Source organism: Saccostrea echinata, unplaced genomic scaffold (assembly GCF_033153115.1).
Source record: "Saccostrea echinata isolate AGI-Se365-2 ecotype Australia unplaced genomic scaffold, CSIRO_AGI_Sech_v1 ptg000027l, whole genome shotgun sequence".
NCBI lineage: Eukaryota > Metazoa > Mollusca > Bivalvia > Ostreida > Ostreidae > Saccostrea > Saccostrea echinata.
This window is the reverse complement of record NW_026889776.1, coordinates 13251095-13271326: the sequence shown is the minus strand read 5'-3', so window position 1 is coordinate 13271326 and position 20232 is coordinate 13251095. Positions and strand designations below refer to the sequence as shown.

The 20232-nt window shown below is 30.3% G+C and overlaps 2 protein-coding genes across 2 annotated transcripts; both read right to left on the bottom strand.

Annotated features, from left to right (window-relative positions):
• Positions 1–7423: 7423 nt before the first annotated feature.
• On the bottom strand, positions 7424–8885 carry LOC133193387 (uncharacterized). Its single transcript, XM_061329322.1, has 4 exons — positions 8682–8885; positions 8206–8292; positions 7863–7959; positions 7424–7520 (listed from the first exon to the last, which is right to left on the bottom strand). Exons 1-4 carry the CDS (start codon positions 8863–8865, stop codon positions 7442–7444), a joined length of 447 nt encoding a protein of 148 aa, XP_061185306.1. The 5' UTR covers positions 8866–8885; the 3' UTR covers positions 7424–7441.
• A 5216-nt stretch (positions 8886–14101) lies between these two features.
• LOC133193386 (C-type lectin lectoxin-Phi1-like) lies at positions 14102–18474 on the bottom strand. Its single transcript, XM_061329321.1, has 6 exons — positions 18419–18474; positions 17729–17764; positions 17527–17577; positions 16935–17014; positions 16529–16631; positions 14102–14358 (listed from the first exon to the last, which is right to left on the bottom strand). Exons 1-6 carry the CDS (start codon positions 18453–18455, stop codon positions 14138–14140), a joined length of 528 nt encoding a protein of 175 aa, XP_061185305.1. The 5' UTR covers positions 18456–18474; the 3' UTR covers positions 14102–14137.
• Between the last annotated feature and the right edge of the window lie 1758 nt (positions 18475–20232).

Here is a 20232-nt window from a genome sequence, read left to right as displayed (position 1 = left end):
AATTAAATCTTTGTGCTGATGATTTTGGGGAAAAAAATCAATAACTTTTGATTCATTCAATCATAATAATATAAACAATAGAGTAATAGATAATAACTAAAGGCTTTAATGATGAAATGTCAGAGGAAATTAATTGTTTTTGAAATTAAAGACATTTAAGTGAACATGTATAGCTTGGTTTTTAAAGCATCATATTATTAGTTTTCGCTGCAAATCAACAACACTTAATTTAATCACAATCTCATATATTTTCTCTTTGACGAACAACAGGTGAATGTTTGAAATTCACGATGTATTACTTTCCTTAACGTTACCGTAGAAAAGACCGCATTTTGTTCTACAGGAATTATTAATTCTGGGGTTTTAAAAGTGCAGAAAAAATATTTCTTAAAGCGTTTAAATTATACAGGATTTCAGGTAGATTACGCAATTGGAAACTCCATTTAATAAGGCTTAGTACTCCTTATAAAATTTTGATAAGTTTTATGATATTCTTTATGTAGAATTATGGTAAAAGGAATCGCATAATAATGCACACATGTTCCCCCTATACCGCACACGATTACTTTCTATCTCCTTCTATCTCTCTAAAATAGTGATATCACTTGCTCTACCTTTGTTACAAAGTTACAAATATTTAATATAAAATGTGTCATATTTTTTGCATTTTGCAAAGATTAATAAACTGAAAAATATAGAATAAAAACAGAAAAGGAAAAAAAGAAAATCTTAAGATATAATATGGATTTTATACACATGCATGATCAATGAAGCCACAGGCTGATACTTGGAACGGTTTACTCAGAAGTCATAAATTTCGCAAGAAGAGGCTATGAAATTAAAAAAAAAAAAATGATTCCCTTTGTCAACTATGCTACGTACCAATAATTGCTGAAATTGGTTCAGTTATTTAAAAAGGACACTATAAATAATGTCCAAATATTACGGACAACTGATGTCGCGTTGACAAAAAACAGGAATAGGTCACCTGAGCGATATGGGTGAACTATAAAGTGAAATAATTTAATTCTGGTTGTAACGCTGTATTTGATTGGATAAAAAATTTACTTTATATCGTATAAAATGGGTTGCCTACGTCACAATGACTTGCGTCAAAAACGTATCGATTTGCCTGACGTTACATTCAAGTTTTGTACAAATTGAAGTAATTTTTTAAGGACAATCATCTTCCTTTCTTACACCAAATGAATGAGAATTAAATTATAAGGAATGAATTTAATAGCTATCCAATTTATACGGTATAAACTGGGTTGGAACAGTTTACGCTTTTCTATAAACCGCTTTATAAACCGCAAAGTGGTTTATAGAAAAGCGTAAACTGCCCCAACCTAGTTTATACCCTATAAAATGGGTAGCTATTAAATTCATTCCTTAATTAATTAACGAAAAATAATAGTAATAATAAAAAAAATAATAAATTACTACTATGATGATATAATGAAGAACTCCTATAACGTGCTTCGGCAAATGCTTAACAAATCTGCATTCGTTTTCCACCTCTGGTTCTAACAAAAACAGTATCAAAAAGTCTTAAAAACATATTTAAATTGATAATTCTATTGACACAGAGTTAATGACACTTTCTACAAACGAAAAATTGGATGCATGAAATGATATGTACATGTATATTAATCAAGATGGCGGGATAGGGCGCACGCACTTCAGGAATGTCTTCTTGGTTTTGTGGATTAAAGACGTTTCGGACGCTCTGGAGTGGTGCATATTATGGGTAAAAAGCGGAAATATAGTGGGCAGCAGAAACAACCAAGAAATAACAAGAAAACAAGTGAAAAAGACCACAAATTTGTAAGTAGTAGCGATAACAATAGCAGTGGTGATAGTATAAACTTGAGTAGTACTCTGGCCGAGTGTAATTCAGTGTTGAATGGCGACGTATTGAAAGACTTCATACCAGTTACAAATACTTCTACACCAGTGTGTAAATCTAATTTGGCTGAAATAAAAGAAAACATGATTGCACAGAATGAAACAGAACCCTCTCCCCAAGCAGACATCTCTGCAGTCCAACCTACAACACAGTCAACTATGCCCCCTCCGCCACAAGTGAATCCACCCCCTTGGTTTGAAATTATTATGAAAACTATCGGTACCATTGAAGCAAAAATCACACATTTAGATAACAAAATTACCAATGTTGACCATCAAGTGAAAAAGTTTGATCTTGTTGAGAAAAAAATGTCTACATTTGATAAGAAAATAAATGATATAACAACGGACTTGAAAAGGGGTTTTGAGGAGAACAACAAATTCATTCGAGAATTACAAGAAAGGTCAGATGGTATGGAGTTTGGACTGGGTAAGTTAGAAGAGAAGTTAAGTAAACTTGAAGAAGATAATAAGAAACTAAAGGATGAACTAGTGGATCTAACTAAAGTCACGTTCAATGAGGGATAATTTGCTTTTTTCAAATATCCCAGAATCAGAAAATGAAATGCCAAAGATACTGAAAAAATTCTTCGTGATTTTCTCAAGAACAGTCTGTCAATGAGCGAGGCACAGGTCAACAGCTTGAAATTTGACAGGGTGCACAGAATAGCTGGAGGTCAAACGCCAAGGGTCGAAATTCAATGAATACCAACAAAGACAATAGGTAAAGGGGATGTCAAAAAACCTCAGAGGTACAAATTATTACATCAATGAACAATACCCGAATGAAATTATCGCGGAAAGAAAAGAATTGATCAAAATCATGAAGGAAAAACGCGAGGAAGGACATAGAGTTAGACTGGTGTACAACATGCTTTACATCGACAATAGGCTTTATCGCCCAACACTTGATACCAATACCACCAAATAGGAAAACGTCGGGGATAAACTCAAAGTATGTTCCTGGAATGTTAATCGACAGATTTATAATAAAATTAGAGACCCAGAATTCATATCATTTATTGACACATATGATATTATCTTTTTATCATAGTGTTGGCTTGATGTAAATACTGAAATTGATGACAGTCTTATTAATGAAAGATTTTTTTCACAAATGTTTTCCTAGAAAATCTTGTAAAGGTGGAGGTTTTATTCTTATTTACAAGAAAGAATTACATGATAATTTGGTGGTGGAGAGTATTGAACATGAATCCATTTTATAGGTGAAACTGCAAAACGGTATTAATGATCAAAATACCGACCTTTATATTGGATTTGTTTACATACCGCATGAAAATAGTGTTTTTTACAAAAAAAAATGATATTGATTTATTTACTACTCTAAATGAGGACATATCAATGTACAAAGAAAAGGGATGTGTTATACTAAGTGGTGATTTTAATTCACGTATAGGAACCTCATTAGATCTTATAGAATATGATTCGATGGGTACAGAGCTGAATAAATTTATTTCACCTGTTATAAATTATAATTGCGATGTTCCATTACCAGAGGGAAAGACACAAGATGTAGTTGTAAATAGTTTTGGAAGGAAATTGTTAGAACTCTGTCGTTCAACCTGTACACGAGTATGTAATGGTTGTACATTTGGAGATAAGGATGGTAGATATACATTTTTAAATCACCTTGGAGTGAGTGTTAATGACTTTACAATTGTATCTGAAATTTTTTTTCATGTAGTTGATTATTTTCATGTTGAAGATTTTAATGAATGGTCTGACCACGCTCCACTGCATTTTCAAATTTGTGTCAATAAATCTATCGTGCTGAATGATAAGAGAAGTAATGTAAATACACGCTTTGTTAGAACGAAATGGGATGACTTGTTATATAATGAAATTAAAACTGAACTATGTATTCATTTACAACATCTTGCGGACGCTTAAGATGATGTAGAAATAACAAAAGAAGGGGTCAATAACTGTATGGAGACATTTACGCAGGTACTTAACGATATTTTTCTCCCGCATTGTGGTAAGGAAATTATAATTAATAATACCTCCAACCAAATCAAAAGAAGAAAACACATAGACAATAAACCTTGGTTTGATGTCAAATGCACGGAGTAACGTAAAACTTACTTAAGAAATTTAAATGTGTTTAATAGCTCACGGACTCATTTTTACAGAAATTTACTGGTCACCTCTAAGAGAAATTATAAAAGGTATGAAAGAAAAGTTAAAAGAGAATATTTCCGTTACCAAGGAGATCAAATGGAATACATAAGGAAGAAAAATCCAAAAGAATTCTATCGCATTTTCCTCAAAAAGAAAGGAAGCGTGTCACATGGACCGGATCTCTCGGAATTTTATAACCACTTTAAAGAACTGTCCTCAAATCAACATTCAATGCATGCCAGTAGTGACTCGGTGTCCTCAGAAAAAGACAATTCTGCATATCCTGAATTGAACAGTCCAATAACCGCAGAGGAGATAACTCGTGTTATCAAACGTTTGAAGAAAGAAAAATCTCCGGGAATTGACAATCTATTAAATGAATATTTTATTGAGTATAATGATATTCTCATTATATATCTTGTGGATTTATTTAACATTGTTTTACATCAGTCGTTTTTCCCAATAGCTGGTCAGAAGGTATCATTACTCCAATTTTCAAAAAAGGAAATATGAATAACTGTAATAATTATAGAGGGATCACACTTGTAAGTTGTTTGTCAAAAATTTTTACTTTCTTACTTAATGAGAGATTGAGTACATGGTCAAATAAATATAGTATCATTACTGTCGACCAATAATAAATTTAGTTGTAATAAATATTGATATTTATTTTAAAAATTCTACTTAAGTTCTTTTTTTTTGCAGTTCCCCCACACCTCGAGATCGAACAACGTTTGCCGTTGAGTTATGTTTCCTCCGTAGAATACGACATTATTATCCTGAACACATACAAGTCGGCTGATTTCACTATTTACTGAATGTTATATATTATTTTTTTTAAATGAATTTTTTTCTGTTTAATTCGGACATTTTATACTTGATATTTTGTATTGGTTATTGGTTACGGAAAAATAAAATGTATATTTACTGCCTAGTTTTTGCCATTTCAATTTTAACAATACAATCCAGTGCCTGTAAAATGTTCTAAAGAAATTTACAGGAAATTGTTAGATATGATTCCTTCGTTTCACTAGTTATATCTCTTATCAGCATGCGATTTAGCGTTTGTTTCTTTATTAATGGCGTATATGGGACAATGGTAAATTCAGATTTTGTGTGATAAACGAGAGAGAGAGAGAGAGAGAGAGAGAGAGAGAGAGAGAGAGAGAGAGAGAGAATTTATGGTCAGTTAGATAATAGTACCTGCGGTTTTCTCTTTCCAATGTTTCTTATAACCATTTGAAAAGTAATCATAAAGTCGGATATTTTTTTTAACTTTAAATGAGATTTATACCCAGTTAAAGATAAGATGATAATATTATTAAAAAAAAACTTTTTTTGAAAAGTTACATACATTGTTTCAAACAGACATTTTGGCATCAAATTTTGATTGAGAGTCGTTTTGTTTTGTACACATTTCTGTTTGTTTGTTTTTTGTCAATCCCATTGCTACTGGAAAGTTTTTTTTATCTTCTTTAAGACAGAAAAACGTGTCCAATAGACTAAAAGACACGTGTTATCATAATAAATAATAAAATCCGTTCTGATTTATCAAATTATTTTGGTTGATTAGGATATTACCCTTTCGAAAATTATGGTAATTCATTCAGCAATGGCGGTGTCATTCTCGCAAATTATTCATGTAAGATAGGTAATGCACAAATGTTAGTTCAGAAAGCCTTTGTTGTCCTTAAATAATTTTATTCGTGATAATAATAACATGGATCGTGGTATTATAATGATAATGCTGTATGCAGGACATTCTTTTGAAATACAGGGGAGATAAATTTTGAATTCAATTGTTTATCTACATTTCTGGGACAAAGATGGTATGAACATTGAATACGTACACTGTATAATTCATCAGAATTTTCTATGTAGTGTCATTTTTGTGCCAAAAGTACCCATAAAATTACCACTCTGAAAATTGAAACGACTGTGTTTTTTTAATAAAATATATGGTAGGATAAATTTGGGTGAAAATATTTTTTATCTTTATTTTCTATGACAACAAAAAGTTACATTATATTAAACCTATAGCAGGCCTCTCTGCAGATTATTTTACAACACCAGTTGGAGCTTTTTCTCGAGTCATAAAACACCTCACAAATCATGGTTTGTTTACCTATAAAGCTTTATTTTTAGATAATGATCAAAGAGTTTTATGAAATCTTACGTTTACCTGCATTTGAAAAGTACACAAAAATGAAATATACATTTGAGATAAGACATTGACATGAGAATTTTTTTTTCTATAAAGTACACAATGGGAATCTCCGTTTTTCTTTGAAAAATGAATACGTTAGAATGTTTTTTAAATTCACTTAAAGTCTCATACAGAACCTCCTAGTAATCCTCAATAGGGGGTGACAATGACCATAGTTAGACAGCTATAAAATAATTGCATTTTATTTTTACATGTACAAATATACATGAAATATTTGTAGATAACGAACAGTATTCGAGCTCAGAAGTCCATTAAACATTACAAAATAGGAGCAGAGCAAACACGGACCTCTAAGACATTATCAAGATATCAATATTTTTTATTCCTTGATTTAAATTTTCTGGTTGCTCTGTACCAAGGCGTTTGTTTTCATTTCAAAGAGGATTCAGCAGACATCAACATGAAGCGGTTATAAGGTTAATCAACATATTAACATTACTAACAAGCTGCTGGAAAACTAGGACCTTTTTCTTTATATTACCTTCTATTCACCCAAGGAAATGGCTTTTTGACAGTTGTTTTTTTTAATTACTGTACATTCCTTATTTTACGAGGGTACTTAATATCGCGAAATGGTGCTTTAACGTCAAATCGCGAGAACAATAATTCGCGAATGGATGGTTGATCAACTGATTTTACATGGATTTCAGCACAATAAAAATAAAAACGAGAAATTTTATTTCGCAAGAGATGCTTCTCGCGTTATTACGCGATAATTAATTCCTCGCGTATATTTAGGAATCTACAGTAAATTTCACAATTACACGCTTTAATTTTAAATCGTATTTTTCGGGAGAGCATAGGGAGAGTCAACGACGATGGAATAAAGAACGCCCTATTTTTCCATTAAAAAAATGTAACTATTTATCTTTGAAAACGAAGAACAAAACAAAGGGTTTTTTTTTTCATTGCTGTCAATTTTATTTCTTTCCGAAAGGTACATTAGAAGCTTATAGTGAGGATAATAGAAAGGTATTAATAAGGAATTGACCAAAATGCAATTTTTAGAGAAAAATATATGACAATATTTCTTTATTATTTTTTATTTTAAGATGAAATTACATTTTTAAAGAAATATACATGTATATGATAAAAATAATTTCTGTCCAATAAAAAATAAGGGTACATGTATATCAGGTACTTTTATCTCTAGAAAATTTCACATTAGTAGGCTCCATATCTAGTTTGGAGAAGGTTGCAGATTTCAACTCGAAATGCTGTTTGGTCACTTGGAATTGGGTTTCTGAAAAAATAATAATAAAACATTTGAGGAGTAATGGCTACCATAAGTGGGATAATGGTAAAAGTTATAGATTATAATGTTTTTTTTTTTTAAACAAACTATGGTACATATAGTATCACTTTCTAAATTTTTAAAGTTCACTAAATTTCATTTTTTTTATATCGTAATAAATGAAGCAAAAAAATCTAGTTTAATGTCAAAGGCCCTTCTCACTTAGAGGGGAATTTAAAAAAAGATATAGAAACAAATTTTGAATTCAAGTACTTTCAAAGTAATATAGATAAATAGAAAAATGTAACAAACGTATTCTGTAATTTCATTCTATGATAAAAGAAAACTTACGGTATGACACTTTTTATCACTTTTGTACCAAGCTGTATATTGAAACCATCACGAAAAGAAAATAGCTGCGAAATCCTACATAGCACGAGTCGATGAACTAAAATGTAGGAAAATATCATAATTATATATGTACCTACATGAAGTCTTCATAATTATTAATAAATTAAATATGCAATAGTTGCCTTTTTAACTTTTATCCTGTGTAGTTGTTCCAGAACGTGACATTAATTATTTTACAGTACTTATTTGCCGAAGAACATTAATTTTAAGTATTATTCATCTCCTAATTATAATATTCATGAGATTTAAAACTTTTTACTCTGCAACTCTTTAAAAAACTTACATTTCCGGTCGCAACATAAACTTTTTTGATACGGCAGGCCTCCCTGTAAATGACGTTCGCCTGTACAGGTAAACCCATTTCTGGCATCTATAGAAACACGCTTATGTAGGTGGAATATTATATGCCAAGCAATTTGAATAATATAAGAGGTAATATGCCTTAAACGTAGAATCTTGGGTAACTTATAAGTTTTATATAGATTTAAATTTCATTGATAATTAAAATGCAAATTAGACAAAGGAGACTTTAAAATATTATGAAAAACGAACTTATATCTCTACAAAATCACGTTTAAAGACCACTTCTGTCAAAATTTGGTATGCTCAAATTGCATACATTTTTTAATACTAGTAATATCGCTAAATTAGCGTTAAAGAAAAATATTACAGGAGTGAAAACAGGAATGATAAAATGAAATTTTCAAATGATACTACATTTTTCTTTATGACTTTTGTACTTCTCTTCCTTTTGCTCACCGACGATTACACATGTCCGAGTTAGAGGTCCAGAGATACAAGTATGTGTAGCAAAATTTTCCCATGGTGTCTTTCGAATTCCGACATCAACTTCGTTGTTCAGACAAACTCTGCGATACTCCTCATAAGCGTCAATGAGCTTAAATATTGCAAAAAGCAGAACGAATGCGTAGAAGATTTTCATTTTTAATGCAAAGGTTCCGTAATCTTATTCACGAACAGCTTTTCTAGAAAAAAAAAGAGGTGAAAAAAGCGTAATAAAATCTAGAAATCTTACAACAAGCTAATATATACATTAACATTTACTATCAAAGAGAATAAACGTAATCTCAATAATTTTACCAAAAATTTAAAAAGCATTGAAAAACGTAGCCTTATGTTAAAGAAGTGGCTTAACTGCTTTCTGTATCATAAGTCATATTGAGGATAAGTCGGTGGGACTTTTTTCATCTGCTTTTTGGTTACATGTTATAACCTGGTCCAAGGATGATCAAACTAACATGTATCTGAACTTACTTTTTGGATCTTAGTCCCACTTTCTAAAATAATTTCTTTTGTAAAAGTGAAACAGAGATTTAAATATGAGATCATATGAGTTGTATGGCCGAAGAGGCATTAGTATCTCCCTCACTTGGCTTTATCCATTATTAAAAAAAAATAAGCTTCTATTTTCAGTATCTTATAATATTTTTTCAAACATTTAAGTCGCCTGCGTGACTAACACTTTAACACTAAACCTAAAGAGCGTTTGCTCTAAATTACGGAGTAAGGAGCTGATCCTTACGTCGCGGGTTCGAATCCCACTGCTTGACGTGGAGACCGGTCCTTCGGATGCGACCGTAAAAACCGAGGTCTTGTGCCGCTGTAGGTGCTGGATCAAAAAGATTCTGTCCTGAGTGCAGAGTATACGTCTAAAACATGCAGTTTCTAAGAGCTAGTTTGCAAGTGGTGGAATCTCCGTACGGCTAATGAGTGAAAAATTCTCGGAAGGAACATTAAAAAACCCCCATACAAACAGTTTTTATGCATGTGAACAGGAATTTCTAATGATCGTGATCTTCCTCAGAAAATGACACTAATTTAAGTTTGAAAGCCGAAGTGGAGTTCAATTGTAAGCTGCCATTTATTCGCTGGTGGTCTGCAATAAAGGCTGGTCATTGTGAACTGATGATGACGCTGTTTCTAAACAAGACTTCTTTGGTAAACAAATCTTGTTTCTCGCACACCAACAGACGTTCACATGCTTATTATTGAGTTTATGTATTAGAATAAGTAATAGGTACAAAAATGTTTGTAGATGATTGTGTTGTCTCAATGAAAGAATTTAGAAACAGTGATGCACGCAATTTTAAATATTATTTTATGTCTTTTACTGGTTGTATAATTTGAATTTAGGTCAAAAAACTTTATTTCTATATGAAGTCCAGGCATTCGCTAACTTACTGCCTTTTGCACAATTACTGGACAGAATTCATCAAAAGTATTTCAATGAAAGATGATCGTCGAAAAACTGCAGTCTTTCCAATAAAGATTATCAAGGGTTATATTATGGGAGTTTTCACAGATGTCTCTGCTATTCGTTTGTTTTTCTTTAAAAAAATGAATTTCATAGTTACAAGATGGTTGCATCTGAATAATAAATTTTACTTATTTTTCTTCATTGTATTTTCCCTTGACTCAGACTTTTTAGAATTAATAATTAAAGCACCAGCTCCTAATTTTTGGATGGAATTTTATATTTAATTGTGTTAATGAAGAATATCATGAGTCCACTCCTTCTATTTTTCAAATTATTTATCTTCATTAATTAAACAACTAATTATTATGTGTAATTAATTATAATAGTTTATTAAAAGTTAATTAATCTCACCTTTTCGTTATGCATTTTTTTTTTATAAATGAATGTTTCCTGAAACATTCATGAATAATCTGGTGGTACATAAGAATTTGTTTTTAGCTAATTGTTAAATATTTAATTTTATCTAATAACATTTATTTTTTTTTATTGTCTACTGCTATAAAATTGCATGTGAACACTACTATAGAATTTCACTGAATCCATTGTTTTTCACTCTTTTGAACTGAAGATAAGTAAAAGTCTGGATACAAAGTTACGAAGATGTATAATCATACAGTGTCGGTAAAGGTCATTTTTCCCAGTAGCGTATACATTTACTGATATGATGAATAACAGAGGTATATAGCGTTAAAAATTGAAACTGAGCAGCACAGAAGGGATGTAATATAAAAGAGGCTTATTTGTGCCTTTATATTCTCAGTGGTTTAATGCCCAAGTAACTTTCGAACTTAAGATTAGGAAAAAGCTTTGGAAAGCTATTGAGAGTTTAAAATTTACACACACACACACACACAAATTCTTGACATTTGTCGGGGAAAGTGGTTTGAAATAGCAAAAGGAACAACGAGTTTTCAGCCGCCTACTGGTAGAATAACTATTTACTGGTAATTGTTAAGGATGGCTCAATGTTTACATTTAAATTAGCATTTAGCATTTAGATATGATGAATATCATTTTTAAAATAAAATTTACTTTCATTATTTTACAAGTCTAGTGACCGTTTTTTTTAAATGAAAAAATTAATATATATAATAAGCAATTTTTTTTAATTAAAAAAAAATATGTAATTAAATTTGCAAACTTGACGATTTTTTTTTACACTAGGAATTTTTTTTTTTGATAACTCAAAATACCGCAGATAAAATGAATATGAAGTGAAAATTTCCCTAACAGATAAAAATTGAAAATGAAGTGAAATCTGGTCACATATATTTAATCATAGATTTTTTAAAAAAATGCCGAAAATCTTAAGGATATTTATCATAGTAAATCTCTGATATTTATCATTATTATGCTCAACAAAATAAAATAACATACTTACCGTACTTTGTGTATCTGTGGTGTATTTCACCGAGTCTACATTACCTTTATATATTGCGGGGATGCTATTAAATTGGACTTTCGAAATATTAGAATCTTTAATTAAAAAATATACCTTTCATAAAAGTACAATGAATTTCCCCGAATAATAGTGACCCGTTTCTAAACTCCTGTTATCACATGCACTTTTGATGTTCTTGTTACGTATAAATATCGATATGTACTTTAATGTCAGGATTTAGTACATATGCACAAAAATTTAAGATGTTTCGTTGGAAATTCAGTATATTCTTATAAACATAAATATATAGCTCGGCCATTTTTGTTACTCTTTAATAGAATGTTAATCTCATTTTTCACCCATCACACAAAATTAAACAAAACGAAATGATTTCTGTTTTGCTAATCATCATCCTATAAAAACCGCAAAATTATAGTAATCAGTAAGAGAAACTTATATCTTGATATAAGAAAGACTTAAATGAAACAGAGAAGACTTTAAAACACATAAGAAATTTTCATGTTTTATGTCTACTTTTCTTTGAATGTAATAAAGCTATCAAACTTTTAACAATGATATATAGGAATTGTTTATTTTTAGACAAAATATAGAATGATCGATTAGTTTTATGAAATGTGTTGTTATATTGCTATGTTAAAAGTACACAAAAATAATTAAATACATGTATACAACGTAATATTAACGTATTGTTAAAGTACAAAGATACGGATTTTCTTCAATATCCTCGAGCTCTTCTTTTAAAAACACATACATGTACTTTAGTATTCGTCATGGCTAATTTTGATGCATTTTATGAATAATTTGTTTAAAATAAAAACAGAAAAAAGAACACAAAAGCAAACAAACTATTTGGCATGATGTTTTAATTAACTGCTGTGAGCTAGGTAATGAAAACGTACACGATTTAATGTTTTGTGTTCCCCTTCATATACGCCTTAAGGTTCATTGATACTCGATAAGAGTGATAACTCTTAATGACATAAATGTCTATTATTCCCTTATAGATATGTATGTTAAGTTGAAATGTCTTTTTGATAAATTTTGCCTCGCAAGCTATGGTATAAAAGGTTTGTATTTTACTAATAAGATACATTTATTTCATAAAAGTTAAGGCAACGTTTTAAATGAATGACAGAAGGTTTGTGAACCTTAATTTCCTTTGTGAAAAGAAAAGAAATTTATACGCGTTTTATGTAAGAATACCTGACTTAGAAGTAGAATTAAATCTCTGTGCTGATGATTTTGGGAAATAAGATCAATAATTTATGATTCAATAATTCATAATAGTATTAACAATTTAGAAATAGATAATAAGACTTTAATGATGAAATGTCAGAACATATTTTTGAAAATAAAGACATTTAAGTGAACATAAATCGCTCGGTTTAAAAAGCAATATATTATTAATTTTCGCTGCAAATCAACAACACTTAATTTAATCACAATCTCATATGCTTTTTCTTAAACGAACAACAGGTGAATATTTGAAATTCACTATGCATTGCTATCCTTAACCTTACTCTAGAAAGCACCGCATTTTATACTACAGGAATAATTAATTCTGGGAATTTCAAAAGTACAGAAGAAATATTTCTTAAATTGTTTAATTTATTCAGGACTTCAGGCAGAAAACGCATTTGCGAATAAGTTTTATGATATTCTTTTTGTAAAATGTCCTTTTCAACTTTCCGTAAGTTTTAAGATTTGTTTTTGTAAAATGTCCTTTTCAACTTTCCACACGTGCAGAACTAACCTCCACCCTTAGGCCCATGGACACAGGGGTCATAAATTTCACAATTATGTAAAGGATTCGCACAATCATGGCCACAGTTTCCCCCTATACTATAAATGAGTACTTTTTATCTCCCTCTGTCTCTCTTAAATAGTACTTTCACTTGCTCTACCTTTGTTATAAGGTTACAAATATTTAATATAAAATGTGTCATATTTTTTTATTTTGCAAAGATTAATAAACTGAAATATAGAATTAAAACAGAAAAAGAAAAAAAAAGAGAAATTTTACAAGATATAATATGGATTTTCAATATACATGTATTATCAATTAAGCCACAGGCTGATACTTGGAACAATAAACTCAGGAGTTATAAATTTCGCAATTTTGTAAAGGGTCACGGAACTCATACCAAAAGCGAGGAAGAGGACATGAAATTAAAAAGAAGGATTTTTCCCTTTATCAATTACATAATTATATAAGAAATTTTCTATGATGCTCTCATGCTTAGCAATTCCCCTTATAAATCTAATACTATGACGATATTCATTACTTTGAAGAACACTGGGGAGAAATCGTGAATGAAAATTAACCATTAAACTTTACATGATTAAACATGTTTATTTTGCTTGTATTAACATTCATCTAGTATTCACTTTCAAGATTTTTGTTTGTTCGTACTAAGTGAACTTCAATGGAAGAAAAAAAAATAGAATACGTGACATAAATATAAACCAAACAAATGCAGTAAAACAATGATGACGATAAATATTTCTTAAAAAAAAGGGAGAAGCGAAAATTGATTAACTCTGCAATATTTCACATAGAAATCTTCTTTTGTTTTTACAATAATTATCATTCCATGACCATGCTTCCATCCCTGCCAATTCCAGACAATGCTCGTGATCGAGTATATTGTTTGGCTCATCTGGACTCCAATTGGTAAATGTTATATTTGCATTTGTAGACGCCCATTTCCAAACACCCTCTCTTTCCTCATCTGTTCCTCCTACCCATACACTAGCTGGAAATGTCAAGAAGCAAAAAAAAAAAAAGTAAAAAAATATGTTTTCTTAATTAGGGTTTCATTTTTTAAAAGATGTTTTTACAGTTAAACTCGAGCTCTTTGGCACAAACACAGATATAGCCAATTTACGGATATAGCGAAGTTTATTTTATTCCCGGCGAAGTTTTAATTAATTCCTTATAGAACGAATTGGGATATAACAAATTTATGGATTTAGAAAACTGAGGTTAAAAATAAAGATAATAATATTTTTGATAATGAATTTTTATGATATCAACATTCAAAATATTGAACTGGCAATATTTTGTAAACATTTTGTAAACATTCATATTTGAAATTCAATTTATCAAAAAGATTTAGTACTCCAAGGTAGGTTTTGTATTTAATACTTCCCTGGACATATTCTGTGGTCATAGTTTGTCGAAGATTTGTCTATAAACTTACATGAATTTATTACACGGATGAGATTATGGATTATGGATACAACAAGGTACACTGATAGCCCCTTTAACCGAGTTTCACTGTATTGAGCAACAGATAAAATAAATTTAACACTTTTACACATACTTCTAATTACAAAATGTATATCATGTATTATAAATTCGGCTATACAAAATACCCTGATGGATAAATTATTCTGTTCTTTAAAACCATTCCTTCAGGTTTTCAAAATTTTAAGGCATATGTAAAATCTTCTATGTATATAAAATATCCTTCAATCAAACAATGAAAAGATAACGCTGAAAAAAGAATATGCTAAGCTATCACTTCTAATTTTAAGGAGATATATGACGCATCTTGGCTAAAAATAATAATACGAAATTGTGTGCAGATACACTTATTATACAATAGAATTAAATTTTCATCAATTTTCAACTCTGATAACTTCACATCTCACGTCTCTATAGTTAAATTGGCTTGAATTTTAATAGGATCCGCCACACGTACAGTTTTGTATAGTGACTGCCGGAAAATACAGCATTAATGGCACGATGAAAGAAAGGGTATTTGTATACACAATGTTGTTAAAGCAACATGATTTTCTTCTTACTTTTTTCTACATATACCTTCTCTTCCACACTTTTCTATCTTAATTTGTCAAACTGCTTGCGTCCGCTGGGCTACCTCTCTTTTTCATAGTCGCCATTGTTAAGATAATTATATAGTTACGTGGAATTAAGTTAAAGCTGAGTTATTCGAAATTCTATTGTTTTTGTGGATTTGATAAAAAAAAAAAAACACCCGGTAATTTTGAATTTTTGATATTTATGAAGCGCGTTGTCTTTAACAGAAAAGACCTATCTTTATATATAGTAATTAGTGAAGTGCCTATGAAACAATTACATCACAACAAGAATCAGGGCTTGGAAAATTAATTTTAAAAAAAAGATGGCAATTCCTCTCTAAAGACTTTTTTCAAAGTAGACCTTATTTAATCTGCCGCACGTGGTAGTAGTTACGATTCATTTCTTTTAGCAATTAAAAAATAAAAAAAAAAAAGAGTTGGAGAAAAAATGGTAATTAATGAAGAAGGTGAAAATACTGATAACGAAAAAGTGACGAATCTAAAAAAAAACAAATACAAATAAGAAGTCTGTGAGCCATTGCTCACTAATTATACCCCGCTCTGTTCAGATGTGAATACACCAGTTCAACGGCAACAAAAATGTTATTTATGGTACGGACAGACACACGGATAAACAGGAAGTTGACATTAAAATCATACAAAAATGAATCCCACCATATTACATGCCTTAACAAAGAGTGAGCTAAACTTTCAAGCATCTGCGATGAGTAATTGCTGAGAAAACTGCGACCAAAATTTGTTATGTATGGTACAGACAGACACGCGGATAAACAGGAAGTTGACATCGGATTCATACCCACCGTACAACATGCCTAAACAAAGAGTGTGTTAAAATTTTAAGCATCTGCAATGAATAGTTGATGAGAAAACTACAACCAAAATTTGTTATATATGGTAGACGGAACATTTCGTAGTCAAATTAAGTATAAAAACAAAGGCCCTACAATTGGTATAAAACACATCCGCCAAAATAACTCATACAATAATGGACATTATGTATTATGGATAAATACATTGGTTCTAGCTAGCTTTAAAATTAGTCATCAAAATTGTGTTTGATTTACAATGTAAAAATTGTACCTCCAATTGTGCTAGCCTCACTCAAAGTGTTGTTCACTATAAATGTGTTCTCCTCTTCTGTTTCAATTTCTGCTAATTTTCCCCCAATATCAGAACACCAAACCTACCAAAAAAATAAAAATAAAAATAAAAATAAAATAAAATAAAATAAAATACAAAATGTAATTATTATTCATAATCATTTAATCTCTTTTCTACAATCGGAGGCCAAAATCATTTGACGTATTTTTCGTAATATGAAAATGTTGACTATTTTATAGACAATTCAAATCATTTATATTATTTTCTGTGTGAGATGGGATTTTTTCGCACTCGTTAATATATTTTAAATAGTCCTCTACCACTCGTGTTATAAAATCCATATCAAACAATTATACCAGTACTTTGAATATCCTGCTTAAATTACCTGAGACTCTATCCAAGTTCTTCTGCTCAGAAATAATATGTAAATCGATTTTCCATTCGAGGACCATGAGTGTGGAGACTCTACAAGAAAGCTCTCAGAAAGTTTAACGGTAAAACACGCTTATAGCAAAAACACTTATAATGAATTGACGCTTACAGCGAAGTGATTTTCATTCCCACTGACTTTAAAATATATTGCAAACCTAACGGATATAAAGAATTATGCTTATAAAATCATTCCTCTCTTGTACTTCATTATTATAATAGCTTCCTTTACTGTGCTTCTAAATACAAGACATCTTTTTTTCCTAAAGGGTGAACAAAATTTCCCTTATTAATATTTGACATAATAAAAATATGTTTAGAGATGCCTGAATTTCAATTTTTAAAATATTCTGGTGGAATTTCTAGAACTAAGGTCCACTTGTTGATAATTAATGTATAAAATGTTATTGTTGTTTTCTGAGGCAAGTAGGCAGCCGATTTTTTTAAAGAACAATACGTGTTTAAATGTAAATAAAAAAGATAATACCTGGTTTATTATATTAAAAGTAACACCACTGAATAAAAAAAAAACATGAGTGAAGACTTACCGATTACATTTTTCAAAAGGCTCGTTTGCCGTTGCAGTGACTGGTTAAGTTCTGTTAAAGATAGTTCAACATTTTAAAGAAACAAACATGGAACACGTATTCATAATACGGGACAAGTAAAAAGTAAATTTCTACTTATTTACTCTATATAAAGAGACTCTCGTTCTTTCAAAATGATAGACACGTCAAAGAAAGAACTCACCGATGATTCTTTTCTGATCCTCTCGTGCATTGTTCCCTATAACACGAAGACATAAGCAAGAAAATTTATTTATTAATAATATTAACTCTTTTGATAATTTTTTTGGTGGTGGACATTAAAAAGTCGATATTTAATAAAATAGAAAATCGGAGTGACTTTTCGCAAAATATTACACTATTTTAAGAGAAATAACTCGTAGATTGTTATGCCATGTTGACTATGTTAATCTTGTGAGAACGATTTCTCTCAAATTTGTCCAGTTTGGTGAACTACGTATATTCTTGAACACTGCTTGTACATTTTTTAAAAAAGAAAATTGGTAAAGCTATGATTTTCTCTACTAAAAACAAATGAAATTAAAATAATTTATTTACTTTTAAAAATTATCCAAAAAAATGAAATAAGGCTTTTTAACAAAAATATATATATATACTAATGTAGTAGAAGATTGTTATTTCACAGAAGGACAGTTGATGATAATGTTGTTTGTTTGATTACATCACCTGATAGGCGTATTGAAAGCTTGTAAATAAACACTTAATTTGCAGGTCTCTTAAACAGCGATTTCTTGCTTTTATTAATAGTGCTTTAAATGTAGATGGGAAGTTTTCAAATAAATGAATAAATCAATCAATCAATCAAAACTTATAAAATGTAAAAAAAAAAAAATATATATATAATATAACTCACCATTGTTATTGAGCTTAACAGCAAATAATGATGCCATCGTAACAAAACCACAGATCAGAATAACACTGACGATAACTGCAACGCATGTTTTGATAGGAACCCTTGATTTTTGAGGTTTATTAGTTTCATCGCCAACCTCTTTCTTCTCCTTTTGATTTGATTTTGCGGGGTATTTCTGGAGCTTTAAATCGACAAAGGTATATATAAAGTAAAATGTATAAAAACTACAAAAAATAGGTTGCTAAATTTCAAGAATTATCAAAATTCTTTTGATTTCAAATGACATACATGTATTAATATTAAGCAAACTTTACACTAACATCCAACCTGTTAGAACTAGAACATGATGTTTTTTTTTACATTTTAAAAAAAATATTCTGCAAAAGCAGTTAATGAAGAAGTTATTTAAAAATTTACTATCTTGTATTATTCTTACCCGTTCATATCTCCCGTCCTCTCTCCATTCCTTTAAAGAAAGAACTTTCAATTACATCTAAGTGAACTTCATATTACCTACACCAAAGAAGCTTAAGAAATGTTATGTTTTTGGCCTACATGCTTATCTAGGTTTTATACGGGATGGAAAAGACTCCATCAGGTTATGTGGAGGACCAGGCTCGTTTTCTGCATAATTGTTTCCCTTTTCTTTGTATATCATTATCTTTCATATATTGTATACCCATCCAATTTATCAAACAAAGTCATACAGTTTGAATTATTTGAGACTCAGAAGAAATATTAGTGCCACAACAGATTAAGACTTGACATTCACTTCACAAAAATACATCGAGGAACATCTTCGATCTTTGCAATAGGAGGGTTGTCCCAGAAAACGCGAACTTTTTTGAATATTTCAGAAACTATTTGACCAAAACTAAAAAAAAATTGCACGATGTTAGAAAAATATATTTGCGGTATGTTGACGAAATATTTTAGGCTTGTGATGTCATAAGTATATAAAACAGGATTTAAAGTGTGTTAAATATCGGTGGTCGGCGCACGGCAATTTTTGACTTTTAAAAGTAGCATTGTCAATGAAGTTTTCTTTATTACCAGGCTATACGGAAATATAATGTCACAAAATTTACCTCCATAAATACTCTTTGATCTGGTGTACTCGTATATAAAAATTCATTAATTTGACAACATTAATGACAAATATATGACGTTATATGCCAAAACACTTTTAATAAGATATTGTCAAAAATGGTGACGTTTGGCGATAATGCGGAGCACGAAATTATTAAGCAGTACTGTGTTGAGCGGGATATGACTCCTATCCATACGATAAAGAGATGTTAACGATGGAAAAACAGAAATATAAATCTCGGACACAGGTTTATCCCCAGTTAAAGAGGTTTGAGGATGACTTAACTGGTTATCCGATAGAAGAGGCGTTTTGTAGACCAACAAAAATGAAAACTGAAAGTCAGGAGCTGGACGTCATAGGCCTAAGGGAAGGCCGCCGTTAAACAATTAACCGTTAAACTGTTAGGTTTATTATCGGCATTGAGAAATTGTCTATTAAAAGAATTAATTCCGCAATCTTCTGGCAACACTAGTATTTGAAAATAAATAAAAGAAAATTAAATACAGTGCCAAATTTATGCTTAAACGAATTTTGCCAGAAGCACATTTCCAGAACATTTACAAACGCCACGAGCTACGTTTTGACGTCGTCAGTGTTACGCCGACAACTAGTTTATAAGATTCGTTTACCTGAAAGAAAAATGTTATTTACGGAGATATTTCATTGAAATTTATATGCATTATTCAAACATTTTTGATTATGATGTATGGCAATTTTTAACTTT

What these genes read in the sequence shown, in the direction of transcription:
- LOC133193387 (XM_061329322.1), bottom strand. Translation starts at nt 8,865, where the DNA reads ATGAAAATCTTCTACGCATTCGTTCTGCTTTTTGCAATATTTAAGCTC. An exon ending in TCGGACATGTGTAATCGTCG is followed by an intron (nt 8,293 to 8,681) that starts GTGAGCAAAAGG and finishes GTGTTTCTATAG; the next exon opens with ATGCCAGAAATGGGTTTACC. An exon ending in GTGATAAAAAGTGTCATACC is followed by an intron (nt 7,521 to 7,862) that starts GTAAGTTTTCTT and finishes TTATTTTTTCAG; the next exon opens with AAACCCAATTCCAAGTGACC.
- LOC133193386 (XM_061329321.1), bottom strand. Translation starts at nt 18,455, where the DNA reads ATGGCATCATTATTTGCTGTTAAGCTCAATAACAATG. An exon ending in TGTTAAGCTCAATAACAATG is followed by an intron (nt 17,765 to 18,418) that starts GTGAGTTATATT and finishes TTCGTGTTATAG; the next exon opens with GGAACAATGCACGAGAGGAT. An exon ending in GAACTTGGATAGAGTCTCAG is followed by an intron (nt 16,632 to 16,934) that starts GTAATTTAAGCA and finishes TTTTTTTGGTAG; the next exon opens with GTTTGGTGTTCTGATATTGG.